At 40.5% G+C, this 21,371-nt stretch overlaps 1 protein-coding gene across 3 annotated transcripts in view; it reads left to right on the forward strand.

The window, feature by feature from the left end:
• The window catches only part of BICD1 (BICD cargo adaptor 1), a 192,081-nt gene that overhangs the window by 86,404 nt on the left and 84,306 nt on the right, over positions 1 to 21,371 (forward strand). For all 3 annotated transcript variants that reach the window (XM_075116613.1, XM_075116603.1, XM_075116620.1), the window contains exon 2: positions 15,250 to 15,462. In XM_075116613.1, the coding sequence (XP_074972714.1) occupies positions 15,250 to 15,462 (213 nt within the window). The remainder of the gene's footprint in view (positions 1 to 15,249; positions 15,463 to 21,371) is intronic.

Raw genomic sequence — 21,371 nt, forward strand, 5'->3', positions numbered from 1 at the left:
ACTAATGGAAGCATAAAATTCCCGATGGTAAATCTGTGGCTAGCAGCACTCTAATTAAACCTTCCTTCGAAACTAAATGAGGGGTCTGTAATTTTGGCCTCTTGTTCTGAAGGGCATGCTTTTATTTAGAGATTTTTCCAACTTAAATTTTTAGAAGGTTTTGTAAATGCCTGAAGCAGCAAAAATGACTGAATTGTCTTTCTTTCTTCTTTTAAAACTTTGGTTTAGAAGTTATTTTTCTAAAAGCTAATGTACTCCCCTCCCTGGGAACTTAAATACTCCAGCTCTAAGAACTGGAACATGGAGCACTCCATTTTCGATGCTACTTGTGCTAAGGCCAACTCTGGTTGCCACAGGCTGACATTAGGTATGTCATGTGTAGTCACAAGGAGAGAAGAGTCTATTCTTATTAATCACCTATGAAGTAGCCAGAACTGCTGTGCTGTCAATTCATAGAAATAACTGCAGAGAATAGGAATATAAGTGATGGCAGACCAATTAAGACTTCAAATTTAATAAGCACAAGTACTTTAGTGAGGTGTACAAGAAACGGGTATTCTGTAAGTGTAGCTATTTGTGAGATTTTAGCAGTTTAGAAGATCATCTTTTACTGCCTTGACTGCTATAGACTTGAGCGGAGTCTTGCCTAGCACTAGGACTTTGTCTTAGCCTGTCTTCTCTCAGGGACTGATTTCTATGACTGCTGCAATAAAACTGATTGAGGATGCTGTTGCAAGCAAGCAAAAATCAAGGTTCATTTGTGCTTGAAATCATCTCTCCCAGTGTTGACATTTCTGGTCTCCATATGTTCCATTGCATATCTAAATAATCAGAATTGTTACAGTGAAGCCAGAATGGTCTTGATTTTGGTCGTCTTCATTTCTAGACTGGTGTTGAAGATACCTAAGAAAATGGTCAACCATGAGTCATATATCTTTCAACTGTATGGTCCATGAGAAGTGGAGTGCGTACCAGTCCTTCCACTATATGGACTGCTACCTTAATTATAACATAATTTAGTTTGGAAGGGATTCCTGAAGATTATCTGCTTGAAGCTCAAAGTTAGGTGTTGCTCAGGGTCTTGTCCTGAACAAGTTTTGAAAGTCTCCAAGGATGGAAGATTACCCCACCATTCTGGGCACTTATTTTGGTGCTATGCCACTCTCAGGGTGACTTTCCCTTTCTTGTGAGAATTTCCTCAATTTCAGTCTGACTCTGCCTTCTCTATTGGCCTTCAGGCAACAGAAGAATGCAAGTAGGTCTCCCTTTCTTTAACCTTTTCTATTTGTGCTGCACAAGCCCAATTCCCTCAGCCTCTTGTATGCCATGTGCTCCAGATCCCCAAACATCTTAGCCTTTGACCTACTATTGTGGTTCAGCCCCTGTCAGCAACTAAACACCACGCAGCTGCTCACTCACTCCCCCCACCCCTGTGGGATGGGGGAGAGAATCAGAAGAGCAGAAGCAAAAGGAAAAAAACTTGTGGGTTGAGATAAGAACAGTTTAATTATTAGAATGAAATACTAATGATAATATAATGAAAAGGGGGAAAAAAAAAACCCAACAGAAACACAAATGATACAACCGCTCACCACCTGCTGACCGACGCTGCCCATCCCTGAGCCATGATTGCTGCCTTCCTCCCCTAGCCAGCCCCTCCCAGTTAACATACTGGGTATGATGTTACATGGTGTGGAATATCCCTTTGGCCAGTTTGAATCTGCTCTTTTAGCTGTGCCCCCTCCCCTCCCGGCTTCTTGTGCACCTGGCAGAGCATGGGAAGCTGGAAAAGTCCTTGACCTAGTATAAACGCTACCCAGCAACAACTAAAACATCAGTGTGTTATCAACATTGTTTTCCTACTAAGTCCAAAGCACAGCACTGTGCCAGCTGCAGTGAAGAAAATCAAGTCGGTCCCAGCTAAAACCATGACACCTACCTTAACCCAGGCAGAAAAGCATGTACTTCATCATGAAAAGTCTCAGACTCCAAGCATCAGTGAATATTGGGATCAATCCAAAAGTCAGTTCTCTCACAAGCAGGGGTTGGTTGTAGACATATAAGGTTTCCTAGAAAGGAAACCTCTTCAAGTACTACCAGCAATGAAACTCACTTTGCCTTCCCAACTAATGCTCTTTCTGCGCTGCTTGTTTCATAGAGCTGTTGACAATGAGCTTTAAATAGGGCCCATTGCCATGCCTGTAGAGTTAGGTCCGCTCCTTCTACTCCCATGAATTGCTTTGCATTTAGTAACATACTTTAATTTACTATTTGACCACCCAGGGCTGCAAAAGCTATCTGCAATTTTTCACAGTCAGCTTTGGCTCCTGCTTCCCTGAATAGATGACACCATAGTGTGAGCCTTTACCCGTGGTGGGAGCAGATATCCTGAGAAGCCTATCTGAATGCAGTTAGCTTGGCAGGTCTGGCATATTCCAAGCAGGTAATGAAGAACTAGTCACAGCCAGTTTGGTATTTTCCATCACAGAGATTAACTTGTTATGCTCAGTCTGTTGGGGAGAGGGAAAAGGCATCAAAAGTGATGCTGCTTTTTGAGTGACAAGTAGCCCCTCGCTTGTCTCTCACTCCATTACAAAAACTGTAGAAACCAGTCTCTTGAGAAGTTCATGAAAAGGTTCAAAGAGGATTGAAAATTGTTGGAAAAAATAGCATTTATGAGGATGGGGATGTTAGTTTTTACCTGTGCACATGCTGATTGTCTTCTTCCCCTGCATTTGGGGACCCCACCTAGCTGGTGACTCATTGAGATAGACAAGCTGCAAAGACATATTTTGAAAAAGTTTGAGAAACATGAAGAAGGAGAGAGCAAGCCTTTATGCTTGCCTCGAAATGTCAGTTCAAGGATAAGATACTGCTGCTTTGATTATCTGAGACTTCACTGTGGGTCCAAAGAATACCTTAAAGGAGATATGAGAATTTTTTCCCTTCTGTGTGAAAATGTGGAGAGCAGAAATGCCTGTTTTGGCTTCTAATTTCTTTTGTTTGTATGACAAAGAGAAGTATTCTGAGCATAATGACTTCTGCCGCAGGGTGACATTTTACAGTGCTTTGAAGACAAGATTGTAGCTCTATTACTTGTTTTTTTTTCTTATTTGAGAAGATGAGTTTCCTGTTCTTAGAAGAAAATCCTTCATTTTGTTGCTTGGCAAAAATACTATCAATTACCATATACTCAGGATATACAGTTTTAGATCTCTGCTTATTTTTTTTTTACTGAGAGAAAATAGTGCAAGACATTAAAGGAAGATGATCTAAATAAAATTGATGTTTTATTGCTTCCAGAATGTATGTAAACACAGCTGAATGTTTTGCAGCAGAATACCATTTCCTTCTAAATTTGAGACCAAATCTCAGAATCCCTCCTAAAGTGAGGCCCAGCTAGTTCAAAGCTTTCAGGTGATTCAGTAAGCAGGTAACCTACAGGTACATAAGTAGTTCTGAAAGTTAACACAAACCTAGTATTATGACAGTAAAACTACAGTTTTCTACTCATCATTTTTCATATGTGCTGAGCATACTCTTTATGTCTACAGCAGACACTGATACAGGATTTCTCCATTGCTCTTTTACTGTAATGTGCAAAGAGCATTATCTTCTAAGCAGCAGCTTTCTCTTTCTTTGCTCCATCCAACTTCACTGGTGGATGTGCATCTGTTTCTAGAACACAATCATGTCCCTACTCCTTATTCCCTCCCTTCTCTTCTAGAAAAGGTATTCTGGGCATTCAGCCTCTGCTTCCTTATATGTGGCTTTGGGATAGTCCTAATTTGATATGACAAAGGAGTCCTTACTTGCTCCCTACTGTTCTAACCTTTACAGCTGGCGATAATCTTTCCCAATACAATACTACCCTCGAAACTTCTCTGGGGCAGAAAACTACAGCAAAAGCAGAAACAGCAATGTAGAAAGCAGTTGGTATTCTTTGTGAATTTTTATTATTCACTAGCAATGTGACTTCCCTTAGACCACTCCTAAAATCCACTGTACATGTGCTTTCACCATGGAATGTGAGTTTACATAACTAGAATGTCCTGGTGTTACCTATAATTTAAAATAAGTCCAAAAGCACGTGAAGTATGTTTAGAGAGGAGATATTGTTTTATTCTGCGCAGGGTTCAAGGTTGGATATTTCCACAAATCGTAGAATCACAGAACGGTTTAGGTTGGAAGGGACCTTTAGAGGTTATGTAGTTCAACCCCTCTGCAGTGAGCAGGGATATCTTCAACTAGATCAGGTTGCTCAGAGACCCCTCCAACCTGATCTTGAACGTTTCCAGGGATGGGGCCTCCACAACCTCTCTGGGCAACCTGTGCCAGTGTTTCACCTCCCTTATAGTAAAAATTTTTTTCCTTATATCCAGTCTAAATCTACCCTCCTTCCGTTTAAAAGCATTACCCCTTGTCTTGTCACAATAGGCTTTACTAGAGAGATTGCCCCTATATTTCCTATAGTCCCCTTTGAAGTACTGGAAGGCCACAATAAAGTCCCCCCGCAGCCTTCTCTTCTCCAGGCTGAACAACCCCAACTCTTGCAGCCTGTGCTTGTAGGAGAGGTGCTGCAGCCCTCAGATCATTTTTGTGGCCCTCCTCTGGACCTGCTCCAACAGCTCCATGTCTTTTCTGTGCTGAGGCCTCCAGAGCTGGATGCAGTACCCCCAGAGTAGAGTTAGAGGGGCAGAACCACCTCCATTGGCTGGCCACGTTCCTTTTGATGCAGCCCTGGTTGGCCTTCTGGGCTGCAAACACAGATTGTTGGCTCATGTCCACTTTTTGTCCACCAGTACCCCCAAGTGCCTCTCTGCAGGGCTGCTCTCAATCCCTTCATCCCCCAGCCTGTATTGATATTGGGGGCTGCTCTGACTCAGGTGCAGGACCTTGCCCTTGGCCTTGTTGAACCTCATGAGGTTCTCACAGGCCCACCTCTCCAGCTTGTCCAGGTCTCTTTGGATGACATCCTGTCTTTCTAGCCTGTCAACTGCACCGCTCGGCTTGGTGTCATCTGCAAACTTGCTGAAGGTAGACACAATCCTGCTAAGTCATTGATGAAAGTGTTAAACAACACACGTGCCAGCACGGACCCCTGAGGGACACCACTCATCACCAGCCTCCATCTGGACATCAAGTCATTGACCACTACCCTCTGGATGTGACCATCCAACCAATTCCTTATCCACCGATAATCAATCAAGCACACCTACTGGAGTTCATTTTGACATTTATACATGACAGCTAATACACCACGCCTATCTAATACATAATCATTGACCTGACTGAGCATCCCCTTCTTCCATTGCTCTGTATCTTTTCCCTTATTTTTAAAGCTACAGTGTGATTTTTAATTAACTGCGCATGCTCAAAAGGAGTAGGGGGTGGGGGGGTGGGGCTAGTTCTTTCCTCCCTCAGTTGAGTCAGTGGTCACAATCTCCCCCTGCTGGAATTACCTTTCCCCCAGTTAGTGTGCTTCGGTGCCTTCAGGGGCAAGATGTTCCCTTTTATCACTGATGACTTCACGTTTGTGGCCTTCCCTTATCTCCACACCCTTCTTCGTGGCAGGATGTTTCAACTGTCAGTCCTTGAAGTTCTACTGATCTGTATTCTTTTAGGAGGTTCTGGTTAGTGAGGCATGCATTGCTAATACCCTCTTATCTGGCCTAAGCATTATTTGCTATCTTGAAATGTGATCCTTTCTTAACTACTAATAGTTTCTGTGCTATTCCATTTCATCCAAGAAGAATATATAGGTATGCGGTAACAGTGCCAGGCCAATAACTCTTAAAGAATTTGATTTTGGCACACGTGCTTTGCAGCTTTACTCAAGCAAGCACAGGGGGAAGAATTGCAGTTATGCCTGCTATTTCATAGTTAGAAAAACAGAAAAAAAGCAGTCAGAAAAGAAGAAACAAAAAAACCATTGTTTTAGTTAAACATGGGACTTTGGCATTTACTGCATAGGTAATAGAGCTTCTGTTGAAGGCATGTTCCATTGCAGACTTTAGGCATGTTTTGTTAAAGAAAAAATATCCTTGACAGCCTTCCATGTTTGTTCTGGAAATGCTTCTATTGATTTTAATTGGAATTTTCTAGTAGCTGGAAGTTGGCCTGATAATAGTATGAACTCATGTAAACACCAATATAGACATTGGTGCGAATTTTTAAGACACCCTATGGTTCATTAATAATGTGTGAATTATTTTGTTAATATAAATAATTTAATTATTGGCCATATTCATTTTGAACAGAACTGCTTTAAAATTACCACCATGAACCTAATTAGTTGTGTTATAGATAAGCGGTGCTCTTTGTTACAAGCTTCTTTCTTGTGTTTTATGTGCCTGGAGAGAATGCTCAGGAGGATGAATTTAAATCCTCATCTACAGTGCTGTTAAAGGCAGTTAAATGGAAATTCTTATTCACACTCACCCCCACCCCCACCCCCCTTTACTGGATTGGTGATGATCAATGGAGGTAAGTATTGAATGTTCATTTTCATGGTAGTGCTTTCATCTTCTTGTCTATAAATATTTCCTGACTATCACATTGAGGAATATTTTTGTTCCTTATTTATAAAAAAGCAGCTTGGTTGCCTAAGGCCTTATACCGTGGCACATTGATTGACATCAGCACAATATGTACTGGGACTGCAGAAGCATGGCTGTGTCTATAGCCGAGTTGAATGTAAATGCTCCTTTCTGCCAGTACTTTCTGAAGGCTTTGTTGATTAGCATCTGATATATGAATTTGAACAGGCCTGTAGACACTGTAGGGATCTACTGAGAACAAATGGAAGACGTCCTCATTGTGCACACTTTTATCCAAAGCTTCCCTGGAGAAAATACTATGAATTGTTTACATTTGTCCTACTCTTCTTCATCTGTAAACAGTCTCAGTATTAATTATGCTTCCCAAGTATCTGATCTCCTCAGTATTTCTGGCATAGATAAAACCTCTAGCATGTTGGTTTGCAAGTCTTTTTTGCAAGTTAAATCTTTTATGCAGCTACTAATGTATATGACTTTACAGTTGCACCTGCATTTGCATTATTATTGAATTGAGTTGATTAAGTAAGCTGGTATTTAGAAATAAAGTTAAATGCTTTTTGCCTTTAGGAAGTAATTAATTAGCTTATTCAGGTAACATTTATGGATTTATCATAGTTACCTGTACTGTATTCATAACTATAGTATATTGTATTTGAGATTGTTTATGGGTGCATCATAACAGTCCTTTTCAATGTGTAGCAGATACTGTCCTCTACATTTTTCACATGGGAAGTTGTGGAGCAATTTCCTTAAGGTTGTATCAAGTATCTGTAGTGAAGCATGAATTGAAAGTAACTGTCCTTTAAAATTTTATTTTCACCTTTTCCAGAAGGTGGACCGATCTCTTGAGAACAAATAAGGAAACTCCAGTTTGTCAGCTTGCTTCAAACTGAGTACAAAACATTTAGTGTTTTTCCTCCAAGATGGGGCCTGTGAAGTAAATGATACGTTGTTACATTGAAATAAAAACCCAAAACATGAATACACAAAAATCCCATTCATGTTGTGTGGCATAGAGCATAAAACTGATCATCTTGAGTCCGGAAATTATGAAATGACCGATTCTTAGACAGTTGCTTGGGTGTAACTGAGTTTTGATCAATGATCTCATATTCTTTTTGACCAGGAGACTAGTTAAGTCTAGGAACCGTATTTGCTGTTCTGAGTTGAAAAAGGGATTAGTGATGGGATCCAGCATCTTCTACTTCTTTCTAGGAGAGTTCAGCATCCTGCTTTCTCGAACACAGGAGGAATTGGACAAATGGGACACTTCCGTAGCTGTAAAACAGCAAGCTGTTTTCAGCTAGCCTGTCAACCTAAAAGTTTATGGTCTAGTTTTCTTGCCTATATGCCCGTGCTGATTCAGACTGTGTTCTCAATCTGTTTCTGAGTTTTCAGTCTGTTTCCCTGCATGGGCTGTCCATCTCACATACACACAATACCTATTAAATTCCTTCTTCTCTCATTATTTTGACTAAAGGTGCATCTGTCTGTGTTTTCATTGCAATATGCCTATTTCTTGCATTTGAAGACTTTCATCGCTCCAGTACTGGATTCCAAAAGAAAACCTATTGACCTCTCTCAGCCGTCTTAAATGAACGTCAGTAAGTCATGTCAACTACAAAAGATTTAATCTAAATTATTAATAAATGTTAGAGGCATAAAACTTTCTCAATTTTAAGAAAACATATAATATGACTGGAACCCATCAGTCACTAATGTGAGGATGTTGTTGATTGCTGTTGTATTGCAACGCTGCCAAGAAACACAAGTTGGGTTTAGATTCAGTGCTACATACTGTGTTTTTCAAGAATAAAATGCAGTCCTTGTCCAAGACCCTGGGCAATCTGTGTACCCAAAGTGTGAGTAAGCAGGGAATGAGAAACAGCAAAGTGATCAGAACTGAGCGTATGCCTGTAAGAAAGCCCACGGAGAGAGAGATTCCCCGTTAGGCTGAATGCTGCCTTAGGTTTACTAGCAAAGAAACTGTTATGTGCAGGTTGATTGCAGCAGTGTTTAGGTGAGCAGGGTGTAAAATATTGGAGGTAAATTAAGGAAATAATGTGTCTAAATGGAGCCACATCGCATCTTACAGGGGGACAGTTTTGTATCAGCTGGTTTGGGGGGAAGGGCTAGAGCCTGCTCAGCCACTGATTCCCCTGCTCAGCCTTGCCTAGAAGGGATTTCCTCATAGGCCTGTGCCTGCCACTGATTGCTCCTTATCAGAGAACCTTGAGCTTTGGTTAATGATTTGTGAAGGAAAAAAAATATATACTAAACTTAATTTAAAAAAAAAAAATCTTATTTGAAAGAGAGACACAGAATTGCAAGTGACTAAGGGAATGTTAAGTTATAAGTGGGCATTTGAGTTGTGCCACAAAATTAGGCCTGTCCCTGACATTAATCCCAGTGAGGCATCTCTAGTGAAGATTTCCATCTGTGGTGCCATACTGAGATTTGCCTAGGAAACATGCTACCCTCTTGGATAATCCCAAACTGCTTTTTCCCTGCTTTTGTGTTAGGAATGCGGAGGTAACTAATACATAACACATTCCATTTTGCAGCAAGTTAGCAACTGAAGTAGGTGATCATTTGAACCAGTTCAATGCTGTTGCATTTTGCATCAGGAGAAATATATTAAGCGTCAAAGCCATAAAGGTAGGCTGCCTGTTTATCCTGATAGAAGTCAGGTCATGTGTTATTGCTTATTAATCATCACAGTCTAGAAAAGTGAGTTTCTATGCAAATACTTCAGAATTCCTGCCCCAGCACGTGGCTAGTAAAAATAAAACTGAAACTTGGAAATAGCATGTTTCATTACCTTCTTATGTTTTTACCTGACCTTTTGCACATGTGCTGCTTTCTACATCTAAATTAGACATCTATATTTTTTCCTTTTTTAAAAGTGCTAAATACAATTTTTATTTTACAGACATCATTTCATGTCACTAACTGCACATTAGCTTTCTATAGCTGTTTATATTTGTCATATAAATATTCTTACATACGTTATTTGGAACAGGCATATTTTTCTATTGCTCTTTTGCAAATCTGTGCCCATTTTATTCACTGCATTATTTCTTCCATGCGAATTTGCTTCTGACACTGGAATTTCCATCTGAGGTTATTTAGAATTCAATGGCAAATGGCCTTTTCCTCAAAAGTTACACCTTTGTCCTTGACCAGACTGACATCTTACCTGTGTGTGCCCACTGTTGCCATCCTTTATAATGCACTCAAACAAATATTGAACATTATTGTTCTCAAAGTTCAAATTTTAAGATACCCCTAAAAAGTCATGATATTGTTATACAAGTCTAAGATCTCAGAATATATATATATACACACACACACACACAGTGTGTTTAATGTCATCTTATTACTCAGCTTTTATGACCAACTAAGAAAAAAGTATCTCCTAACTTGGTCAACAGCATCCTTTCAAGCAAAGTCTTGAGAGAGGTGATGGGACTAGTATATGGTGAAAGTCAGACTGGACTCTGTTAGGACAGTCTTTGTAGCTGACTTCAGCTATTGTGCCTCCACTGTGAAGGAATTTCTCAAGGGAATAGAACCCATAAAGAGCCCCCTCTGAGTCCCTCTTTGAATTTGGAAGGTGATGTGCTTTGTCAGAAAAGCTCTGCAATGTGATTGCTGAAACTAAGAGCCACCAAGGGACCTGTTGTGATTCCTAAGTTTTAATGAGTAGTCACACCAAGCAAGGCAGCATCATACTGAAAAGAACTGTGGTAATTAACCAATATGTTTGCAAGATACAGTACAGCACCAATCCAAAATACTGTCATAGAAACAATCTAAGCAGTGAGTTGGGCATGGGGCAGAGTCTGGATGGAGGCCCATAACTAGCAGTGTTCCCCAGGGGTCTGTGCTGGGTCCAGTCCTGTTCAATATATTCATCAATGACCTGGATGAAGGGACGGAGTGTAATCTCACCAAGTTCACTGATGAACTCCCAGCAAGCTGGGAGGAGTGGCTGATACACCAGAAAGCCATGCTGCCATTCAGTGAGACCTGGACAGGCTGGAGAGCTGAGCCGAGGGGAACCTCATGAAAATTAACAAGAGCAAGTGCATAGGCCTGCACCTGGGGAGGAACAACCCCCTGCACCAGTACAGGTTGGGGGCTGAACTACTGGAAAGCAGCTCTGTTGAGAAGGACCCAGGAGTGCCAGTGGACAGCAAGGTGACCCTGAGCCAGCAATGTGCCCTTGTGGCCAAGAAGGCCAACAGTATCCTGAGGTGCATTAAAAGGAGTGTGGCCTGTAGATCAAGAGAGGTTATCCTCCCCCTCCACTCTGCCCTGGTGAGACCACATTTGGAGTACTGTGTCCAGTTCTGGGCTCCCCAGTTCAAGAAAGAGAGGGGACTACTGGAGAGAGCCCAGCAGAGAGCTACCAAGATGATCAGGGGACCGAAGTACCGCTCTTACAAGGAAAGGCTGAGACATTTGGGTTTGTTTAGCCTGGAGAAGAGAAGACTGAGGGGGGATTTCATAAATACCTATAAATTACTAAAGGGCGAGTGTAGGACAATGGGACTAGGCTCTTTTCATTAGTGCCCAACAACAGGACAAAGGTCAATGGGCACAAGTTGGAACACAGGAAGTTCCACCTCAATATGAGAAAAAACTTTCCTGTGAGGGTGACAGCGCCATGGAACAGGCTGCCCAGGGAGGTTGTGGAGTCTCCTTCCCTGGAGACATTCAAAACCCACCTGGATGCATTCCTGTGCCCCCACTCTAGGTGTCTCTGCTCAAGCAGGGGGGTTGGACAAGATGATCTCCAGAGGTCCTTCCAACCCCTACCATTCTGTGATTCCCACAGTTACAATCACAGGTCTTTGCTATACCTTCACTATAAATATCTGACTGATATATTGAAACCTTCTTCAGTGGTGAGCACACGAAACACCTCCTCTGCATTTGCACAGTACTTCTTCCCCTCCCTCAGTGTCATGTGGTATCAAATAAAAGCTATTTCCCCAGTTAGGCTTCCATAGCAGTCTGGTGTTTTCCCATATACAATACCATAAGATATATTCAGCAAACTAGTTTGTATCTGACACTTGACCCAAGAGCAAGTGAGCTTTCTTTAGCCTGCAGTACATGTTGCCACCTTGTCATGTTTTGATCTTCATCTGCTGTTTCTTCCTTCCATACCTGATGCCAGTGCCAGCTGCATCTAGCTCACACATATAAATGCCTGTGTTTGTGCCAAATGCTCCTACAGTCTTTACTGATGTGAATTTCCTAGCTCCTAGGGACCTTTTGACTCTTTCCTGTCCAACATGTTCAGGAGGTAATTGTGAAGGCTGAACTGGGCTGTTCCTGCTCTCCCAGGCTCCAGCCCATTCGTTGTGCTGGCTGAGCCTGAGTGTGTGTGCAAGCAGTGGTGTGAGGCGTATTGTCACATCTGGGCCTGGAAACCAGTGGTTGTTGGAAGACAGTTGTGCCTTTTATAAAGTTAGTTGACCTGAAAAGTTTTCCAGGTGGCTAACTTTTCCCACTGTAGGGATGGCTTCAGTGAAAGAAGGGTGCACAGTTAATTGAAATATCTACATCATAGCAAGGTTATAAGGTTTTATAAATAAGTAAACATATTAGGCAAATTACTACAATATAAAATCAAGTAGAACAAACATCTGGCTACCAGCTGAAAAACATTGATGTATGGCTTAATTTAAAAGTGATCAGTCTCATGGAAGGCCTTAAGTGGGGTGTGTCTGGAAAGTTTATATTTTTTGATCTCTTTTATGTACCATGAAATACAGAAGCAGGACTTTTTTGCTTGCTTTTTAATTAAAAGTCATCTCGCATTCCTCTCCTTGTTGCATGGATCTGCATAATTTCCATCGACATGGAAAGAGAACTGTGCTTCCTTTCTTTCCTTCCCGATTTTTATTATTGATAACAGTTTAAGAAAGCAATTTAATAGAATAATATACAGTAACGTTCAAACTTGGTTGAATAGGAAAAAATGTTTAAATTATTTTCTCTGAGAGTTTTTTGTAGTCATAGGTACCAGGAAATGTTAACTGCACAGTAATTTTCTGTAATGCTCTGCACCTGTCATGGTTCAGCCCCTGTCAGCAACTGAACACCACACAGCTGCTCGCTCACTCCCCCCACCCCTGTGGGATGGGGAAGAGAATCAGAAGAGCAAAAGCAAAAGGAAAAAAACTTGTGGGTTGAGATAAGAACAGTTTAATGATTAAAATAATAATAATAATAATAATGATAATGTAATAAAAAGGAAAAGGAAAAAAGCCAAAACACAAACAGTACAACCACTCACCACCCGCTGCCTGACGCAGCCTGTCCCCGAGCCACGATTGCTGCCTGCCTCCCCCGGCCAGCCCCTCCCAGTTAACCAACTGGGCATGACATTACATGGTATGGAATATCCCTTTGGCCAGTTTGAATCTGCTCTTTTAGCTGTGCCCCCTCCCCTCCCGGCTTCTTGTGCACCTGGCAGAGCATGGGAAGCTGGAAAAGTCCTTGACCTAGTATAAACGCTACCCAGCAACAACTAAAACATCAGTGTGTTATCAACATTGTTTTCCTACTAAGTCCAAAGCACAGCACTGTGCCAGCTGCAGTGAAGAAAATTAACTTGGTCCCAGCTAAAACCATGACAGCACCCTCCCCAAAATCTGTATTCATGGTCTTTCTCAAACATCACAGATGCTAAAATGGACCTTCAAAGTACATTTAAGGAAGACATAGTATGCACCTGGGAGGCCATCATCACTGTGTACTGGTATTTACCCATAGTGTTTTAACTGTAGTTCTCTGGTAGGGAGGCCTCCACCTCCCATTTCTTCATGAGCTTCTCCAGCCCTGTCAGTCCTACCTGCTGTTCTGCTGTGTTTTGATTTTTCCCCTGCGTATGTGGCCTTTACATTTGCTTGTAGGGTCTTTATTAGACTGGTGCTTTTTGCTCAAATTAATAACAGTGAGCCATTAAATATGAGTATGTAGAGTAAGATATAATTTATGAGCAGTGCTCCTGAAACAGTTGTTTTAGATTCACAGATATAGTGACTGAATCAGTGCTTAACAGTTTAATTAAATTGAATTTCTTGTTATTTGGAAAATTATATTCGGCAAGTTGCTGATGCTTGCTATTTCAGTAACTTGCAGTCTTTTGAGAAGACAGCTGGGTTAATACATTATTGAATATTTTTAGACTCCTTTAATGCTGAGTTCACAGGATTCTCTAAGTGAAATAGACTTAAGAGATAAAAAGTTTTTGAACAGGGTTTTGCTTTGAAGTTTCTAAGTGGCTGCCTCAGTTCTAGTGCCAGTAAAACTTAGAATGTGTTCTGAAAAGCTCTAAATAGCAGCAGTAAAGCAATGGATTTTATTTGGCAAGTAGGTCTTACCGATGGGAAAGCAAGAGAGGCTACTGCTTACAGTGGGTACAAATGTACACTCTGCTTTGTGGTTTCATAGGACTGGGTAGAAATTAGGCTTCTGGGGAGAATTCCCCACTGAAAGAACATATATTACCATTACTTATATCTTTCTCTCCTATATTGGGGGAAAAAAATTAAAAATCATGGTCTTTCAAACACACTCTCTTTGAATTAAGATATACGAGAGAGCTTTTGCCTGTGTTAGGCAAAATATTCTTAACTTTACAGGCCTTCTTTTGGCTTTTTTCAGAATTAGGTCATGTCATTTCCCACCAAATGTCTGTTTTTAAAGGTAATGCAAACAAAACAGGTTTTGCCTTTATTTTACTTCATATATTGTTTTATTACTATTTTTATTTTGTTTATGTGTTATTACATTATTTTTTATGTTACCATATTATTGCAGGTTTTTCCCCACTGTCTTTCATAGCTAAATGATATCTCCACCACTTCTACTATCGTGGCATGCATTTTGCTTTCTTCCAGTTGCTTCAGAGCTGTCCAAAATAACATCAGAAATTGTCACTAAGAAATACTGCCTTGTTAAACTGATCACTCTAAGCTAGTAACAAGAAGAGGAGGAGAATCCCTGAACATTACCTATATTTAGAAAGTTCTTGAATGCTCAAATATTGTTTCTTTTCAGCAGAAGCAGAAAACAATGAGTACAAATGAAATGAAGGGGGTATCAAACTCTGTGTTTAGCTTGCCAGTGGTGTGGATGGCCACTGCTTGATACTCAGCTGGTTTATCTTTCTTTCAAGTTACGGGAAACTTCTTTCCATACCATGACGACAGCTCCTATAATAAAAGAATGTTGAAAATGGAAAGCAATTTAGAAAGATTTGTCAGCTATTTGTGCTCTTTAAAACAAAAAACCCCCACACATTTATTTTGCAGAACTAGAGAAGAAAGGAATGGACAAATTATCGGCTGGCCTCATGCAGGAGAGTTAAATACTGGCACTAATTAATGGCTAGTTAGCAGAGCACCATCTTGATCTCAGTGGAGGTCGCCTGGATAGGGGCCATAAATCCATACTGCGAATGAGAACAGCTTCAAGATGCTTCTTTTCAGTTAAATGAGATGGTGACCCTCAGCTGCTAGGAAGCTGCACCCGCAGTATTTATTAGGTCAGAGTTTGGGACTCACAGATCTATTTCATTCCCACAGGCTATGCAGCTGCTCATTATTGTTGATAATTTTTCTAGGGATTCAGTAGTTTTATACTGTGTGCTGTTTTCCTCTTGCAGGCATTTGGACAGTCCTTCTCGATTCACCGCAAAGTGGCTGAAGATGGTGAAACACGTGAAGAGACTCTCCTTCAGGAGTCTGCATCAAAAGAAGCTTATTACCTTGGGAAGATTTTGGAGATGCAGAACGAGCTGAAGCAGAGCAGGGCAGTGATCACCAACGTTCAAGCAGAAAATGAGAGACTCACTGCTATTGTCCAAGACTTGAAAGAGGTAAATGGGGGTGTGCAGGCAGCAAAGGGCTGACTTTTCTTGCAGTATGATGGATGGCATGGCTCTATGTCATGAAAATACTACAAGAAGTAAAAATGATCACCTACCAGTCTGTGGTCATGCCAGAAACCACCTGGCCCGAGAGGGCTGTGATTTAGAAAGGGAAAAAAGTAACAATTTCTTATTTTTAAACAACAAAACCCCTTACAAATGTAATAACACCCAGTTCAGGAAGCTATAATTTCCCAAGTGCTCATAGTATTTTGCATTGTATTTTATAACACCTGCATATAAGTGAATTTTACATAAACGCATTTTATTCACACTTCTGATATTCATGCAACTCCTCTCTTTCTCAACATTCACATAATTTCTCAGGTATTCTGGATTGGCTAGGATTAGATAAATCTTTTACCAGATTTCTTCTCCTGTAAAGCAAAACTAAAGTTCATGATCGTGTTTAGAAAATTGGCAACAGTAAGGAAGCCAAATGTAGTTATCGGCTGCATGGGACACAGTGGTTATTGATTATTTTCAGTGGAGAAATTAGTAATGTTTAATAATTTGAGTTTTTTCCTTGAAAGTTTATGCAGAAGCTTTTTAGCTTACTATTGCTTCCCTATCCCAGTTAGTGGAAAACTGATCTAATTTTACTAATTTATTCTTTCTATACGCATGGTTAGGTTGCACAATCCATGTAGCAAAGCTCAACACAAGACCATACATGAGAGGAAGGTGACTCTGCTTCATTCAGCTTTACTAACAAACTGGCTCTCGCTGACATTCTCGTATGCTCCCTAAGATGTGTGTGTCCCACCACTCTGGTCAGCACTAATTGCGAAATGGAGGATAAGGGATACTGAGTATCAAGTCCTTATCACCTGTCCTGGGTTCCTTCTAGACTTGTGACTATGTGCTCATTTTGGATGTGCCTTTTGTGCCTATAAGGAGTTGACTTTTATCGAAGTCTTGCCTTTTTGGCTTGTCCGACTCCTGTGAGTCCCTGTGTAGCACTGCTGATCTATTTATTGCTCCCTCGTCTCCTTCCTTGGGTGTCGGCTGTTTTTGCCATCTGGGTGTTTGAGAAGTTGCACGAGTCTGCTGTGATCTTGATGGCCTGTTCATCGAGGTGCCGTCAATGCAGGCTTTTCTTTTGACCTTCTGCCATTTCTTCTAGAGCTTTCACACATAGATACCTCATTCATAGTGGTCTTACTGTTTCTCTTACAAAGCTCTACAGATTCAGTTTTCTAAGCAGAGCAAATACAGGCAGGGGAAGGCAACACTTGGAAGTAACCCCACATCTTTCCCAGTTGCCCCAGGAATTAGAGGCAATCCCCACTGCCCAGCTGCTGGAAGAGATTTTTCCTAGGTGATTCTGGAAAATGCTTCTTTCATGTGAATTTAACAAATTAACAAAGATTATCATGTCTTCTGTAGCTGAGTGGAACAGCATCCTCTTAACCTACAGAAAACCCTGGGACAGGGTCCTTTACTCCCATTGAACATTCTTATTTAACGGTTGCAAGGGACTTACCCATAATGCGAGTCAGGTTTCAGTAAGAGTGAATATATGCTATTTATTCACAAGATCCAAATAAAATATGTGATCGTAATTGCTGTTGCGGTGGTTCACAAAAAAAAAAAAAAAAAAAGAAAATCAAGTTTATATCTACTCATCCTAAAATCATATCCTAAAAGCTTCTCTTGTAGCAGGCAACTAGTTGCTGACACACCTGCATAATCATTTGATTAAAGATAGTGAGTAGGCAGAATCCTAGTGACCTGGGGTTCAGTCACAGATGAACAATCAAGCTAGAGGGTACGCGTTTGTCTTTGTACTCGATTTCTTTCTCTGGGGTCTCCTTGGGATTCCTTCAAATGCAAATCTCCCTTCCATTTTCTGTCATGATTATTGATCTGTAAGTTATTCAGGAGGCAGTTTCAGTACCTGTCCTCCCTAGCATATCGATTGTCCTCGTTTCTTTGGAGATAATAGTAACCCCTAGTGTGAGAGCAGCTGCAATTATTTCCTGCTCTAACGCTAAACAGAAACAAGCCCTAGTAGTTAATTAAGGTGCAAGAAAAGAATCTACTTGAATAAAAATAAGGCTGATAAACTGTTATTATCAAGATGATGTTGGACCCCGAGTATGAAGTCCTTGACGATGTTGAACTTCTATATTGTGAAACTACAATCAATGTATTTGAACATAAATGCCCTTAATGCAGTTAGTTTGTTACCAAGCTTACACCAGACATTGTTATGATTGAATATAATAATATATATTCATATATATATATTTTATATATATATTTTTTTATATATATATAAAATATATATATAAATATATATATAACTTGAATATAATAAGAGATAGAGAGGTGATTGACACCTACCTTGGGCTCTTAGGGATTCTGTATTTCACCTTGTGCACAAAGGAGTCTCACCCTTGTACCCAGCTCAGTATACCTTGGTCCAAACATATAAATCCTTCAGCTGTGATGTCCAAGTGCCTGCGGAAATGAGGTGCCCTTCTACTCTCAGTGATTATGAACTTTGTCTGCTTTGTTCTGCTGATAGACTTAGCTTACTGCAAATCTTGACAACCACTAAGGCAAAAACCCCCCATTTTTTAAATGAAATGTCTGGTACATTTTGGGGTAAAGACAGTCATTAGAAGCTGTCAGAGGTAGATTGTGACAATGAGAAAGTAATCTGTCTTTTTAATCAGTATATTTGAAAATCCAGTTAGAGAAAAAATGGAAGAAAAAGGGATGGTCTTTATGTGAGCAGCCGTACTGAGTGATGTAAAGATAGATTCTAGATGTACGTTACTTAGCTGCATCCTGTCTCTTTCTCTCCCTGCTTCACCCTCCCAAGAGAATATGCTTTATAGTTGTTTTTTAAACCTTACTTATAAGCTAAAACAACAAAAAACCCCACACTCCTTTCACCTTCAGACTTAATATAAAAGGTTTGAATAACTGCTTTGTGTTTCTGGAAATAGCATTTTTGCAGAGATGACACTTTATCTGTGCACTCAGTCCCTTATGATACTGAAGACTGATTGCAAGGTTTTCAAAAAGTGACCTGTGTTATTTGTACCACACCCCTAAATAACACAGTCGGTACTCCTCCATTCTCTAGCCTCTTGAGGGATTCCCTTGTGAATAGGTTCTGCTTTCTGAATTTGTGCAGAAATCCAGTGTCATATGAATGTGTATGAGAATTTTGTGAACCATCAGAATACACTTGCATGAATGCTGATGACTTTTAGGAATCTTGGGAATTCCATAGCCCCAGAGTTTAAAAATTCATGCCTTTTAGCAAGTATCTGCTATATAGTCATTGCTGATGTCTGCGGGGCAGCTTGACCTGGATCCCTCTTGCTGTAAAAGGGAATGTATCAGGCTCAGGTCTCTGGAGATTATGCATCTCAGTCTGGGGAAGCAAATAAACTGATTTCAATGCTCATCACTAGAAAAAGACATATTTTTGAAGAACTTGAACATTTGTTTCACCCTGATGGTGAAGGATGAACCAGGAATCTCTGTACACAAACGGCTTTCTAGATTCACGTTAAAATAGTCAAAAAGGTAAAACACCAGCAGCGTTATTTTTAATAAAATAAAATTCCCTAGGGTTTTGGATAGGAATATTATTAGCTATTATCTAACTAAAACAATACACATTTTGGAAAGCAGGTAGCCCTTTTCATTCTTTTTTTCCACCAAGACCTCAGACAGGGGACGTAGAATGTTTTTTGGAAATTCTTAAAACTGCTGTAATCTGAACCAGAAAATACACTGATTTTAGGAGTGAGGCCAGAGAAATAATGTTTTAGCAGAGACCAGATTTTGTGTTTGTTATGAATCACATGGTTTCTGGTATGTGGCCTCTCTGTGTGAAGAGATCAGTATGGATGGTTATTAGCTCATTTAACCTTTTATAACTGCCTGACTTTATAATAATATTAAACATTTTTTTTAATACAATCTTTTAGAATTTTCTAATTCTTCGGTGTTTGTTTTTTCTATTTAAAAACACTGTGTTTACTTATAGTTGGAAGATGAATGACTGGTTCTTCCATTTGTGCCATTGGTAACCATAAGCCTGTTAGAGGTGGATAAAGAAGGTGAAATCACTACTCTGAGAAGTTGATTACTGACAGAGGTGGTTATGCATGCAGAAATGATCCAGCTCAGAAGGTGGAGCAGAAAGTCCTTGTGATATCATACTCCTCCTTCCTGAGGAGGCTGAATGCCTTGGAACTGGACATTTGTCTCAAAAGAGGTGGCAACTGAGGAGAAAAAACATGAAGCAAAGAAGGGAAGTTGGTGAAGGTGCAGGAAATGGAGATGAAAGATGATAGTATGGTTTGAGTTTTGACTAGGATTAGGAGTTGTGCAAGGTGGGTAGACGAATGCTTTTGTGCCTGAAGAGGCTGGCAAGTATGGGTCAGCTTTTTCTTCCCAACAGGACTAGTGAAAAGAAGGAGGAATAACGTAAGAAATTTGGGGAGCAAAGCGTTAAAATTCATAGTCCGTGCTACTAAATGTTACAGCAGCAGCTGCTGGGCTTGCAGAAAGAATTTGGCACCTGGGTACCTGCAGTCGAGGAGATAACAGATGAACAGAGGTTTATGTGATAGCAATGTTAATGGGCAATGGTGACAGCACACACCTGGGCTTCTGGAGAGCAAAAGTAGGGATGAGAGCACTGGAAAACTGGGTGGGGAGAAAAATATAAATTGGTGAGGCCTTATGGGCTGAAACCAGGTAAAAAAAAAATCTAGGGTGAAACTGTGCAGCCCTACTACCCTAAACTTCTATTCACTTCAGCTGTAGAAAGATCTTGTACCTTCTTCTAATGAGGAAGCATGCATGTGATAGCTTGGACTCTTTTTGAGGGGAGTCTTAAGTATGATGCAAAGTGTGAGCACTTGTGCTGGGTGAATAATTATAAGTGTTACTGGTAGCTACGGCCACTTTAGAAACGTAACCTCATGCTAAGTGGCCAGAGCTGCATTCTGAAAATACATAAGAAATTGAAAAATTTTAAAGGCATTGTGTTCAAGCTTACTTTTATCCTAAAAAAATGCATTAAGAATTGGTATTTTTATATTAAATATACCTTCAAAAATTTCCTAACTGCCTATTTCCCATTTAGAAGTTATACTTTCTCAGTCTAAAGAGTTAGGCTTTATTCTGAATTGTCAAAAATCAGAGAAAGCCCTAAAAACTTTAAATGTAAATATATATCTAGCTAATACACAGACCAATTTCAGGTTCTTGTTTTGTTGCTCTAGGATTAAAGTATAATGGGACTTGGGTACAGAACTCTTCCTATATAATGTAGGATGTAGTTAAGTCCAAAACTGAGATTCTTAACACATCCAGTTGTCATCTATTCTTGGATGCTCCTGCAGTCATTAAGTGCCTAAGTTTCCACCTGTAAAATTTTCTGCCCATCTAATGGTCTGTTTTCAGACACGTTCAGGAACACCTCTGACTTGGGCCGAGTTCTGTTACTACACTGTTGCTGCATATTGAGCACTGCTGTAGGTGCTACTGGGATCCTCCAAGCAGATGTTTCCCCAGCTGACCTAGTGATGTCCTTCCACTCTCTGGTTCTGTGATTGTGGCAAGGTTTGGGGCTCCAGTTTCTACTCTGCCTGAGGGATTATGAATCCACTTCTCCCCCTCAAGAAAGTGCCCTGCAAGTCAGCTGGCAGGCTCTTCATTCCTTCAGATGAAGCTGTTCCACTTTGTTGGGGGATAGTTAGTATTTTGCAGGTCAGGGAGAGTGAGAGTGAGCAAGCTCATAAGAATGACTGTAGCCTAAAGGCTAAGCCGCTCAGCTGGGAATAGGGAACTAACTGTTTCAATTAATGTTTAATAAGAAA

Source organism: Phalacrocorax aristotelis, chromosome 1 (assembly GCF_949628215.1).
Source record: "Phalacrocorax aristotelis chromosome 1, bGulAri2.1, whole genome shotgun sequence".
Classification (NCBI taxonomy): Eukaryota; Metazoa; Chordata; class Aves; order Suliformes; family Phalacrocoracidae; genus Phalacrocorax; species Phalacrocorax aristotelis.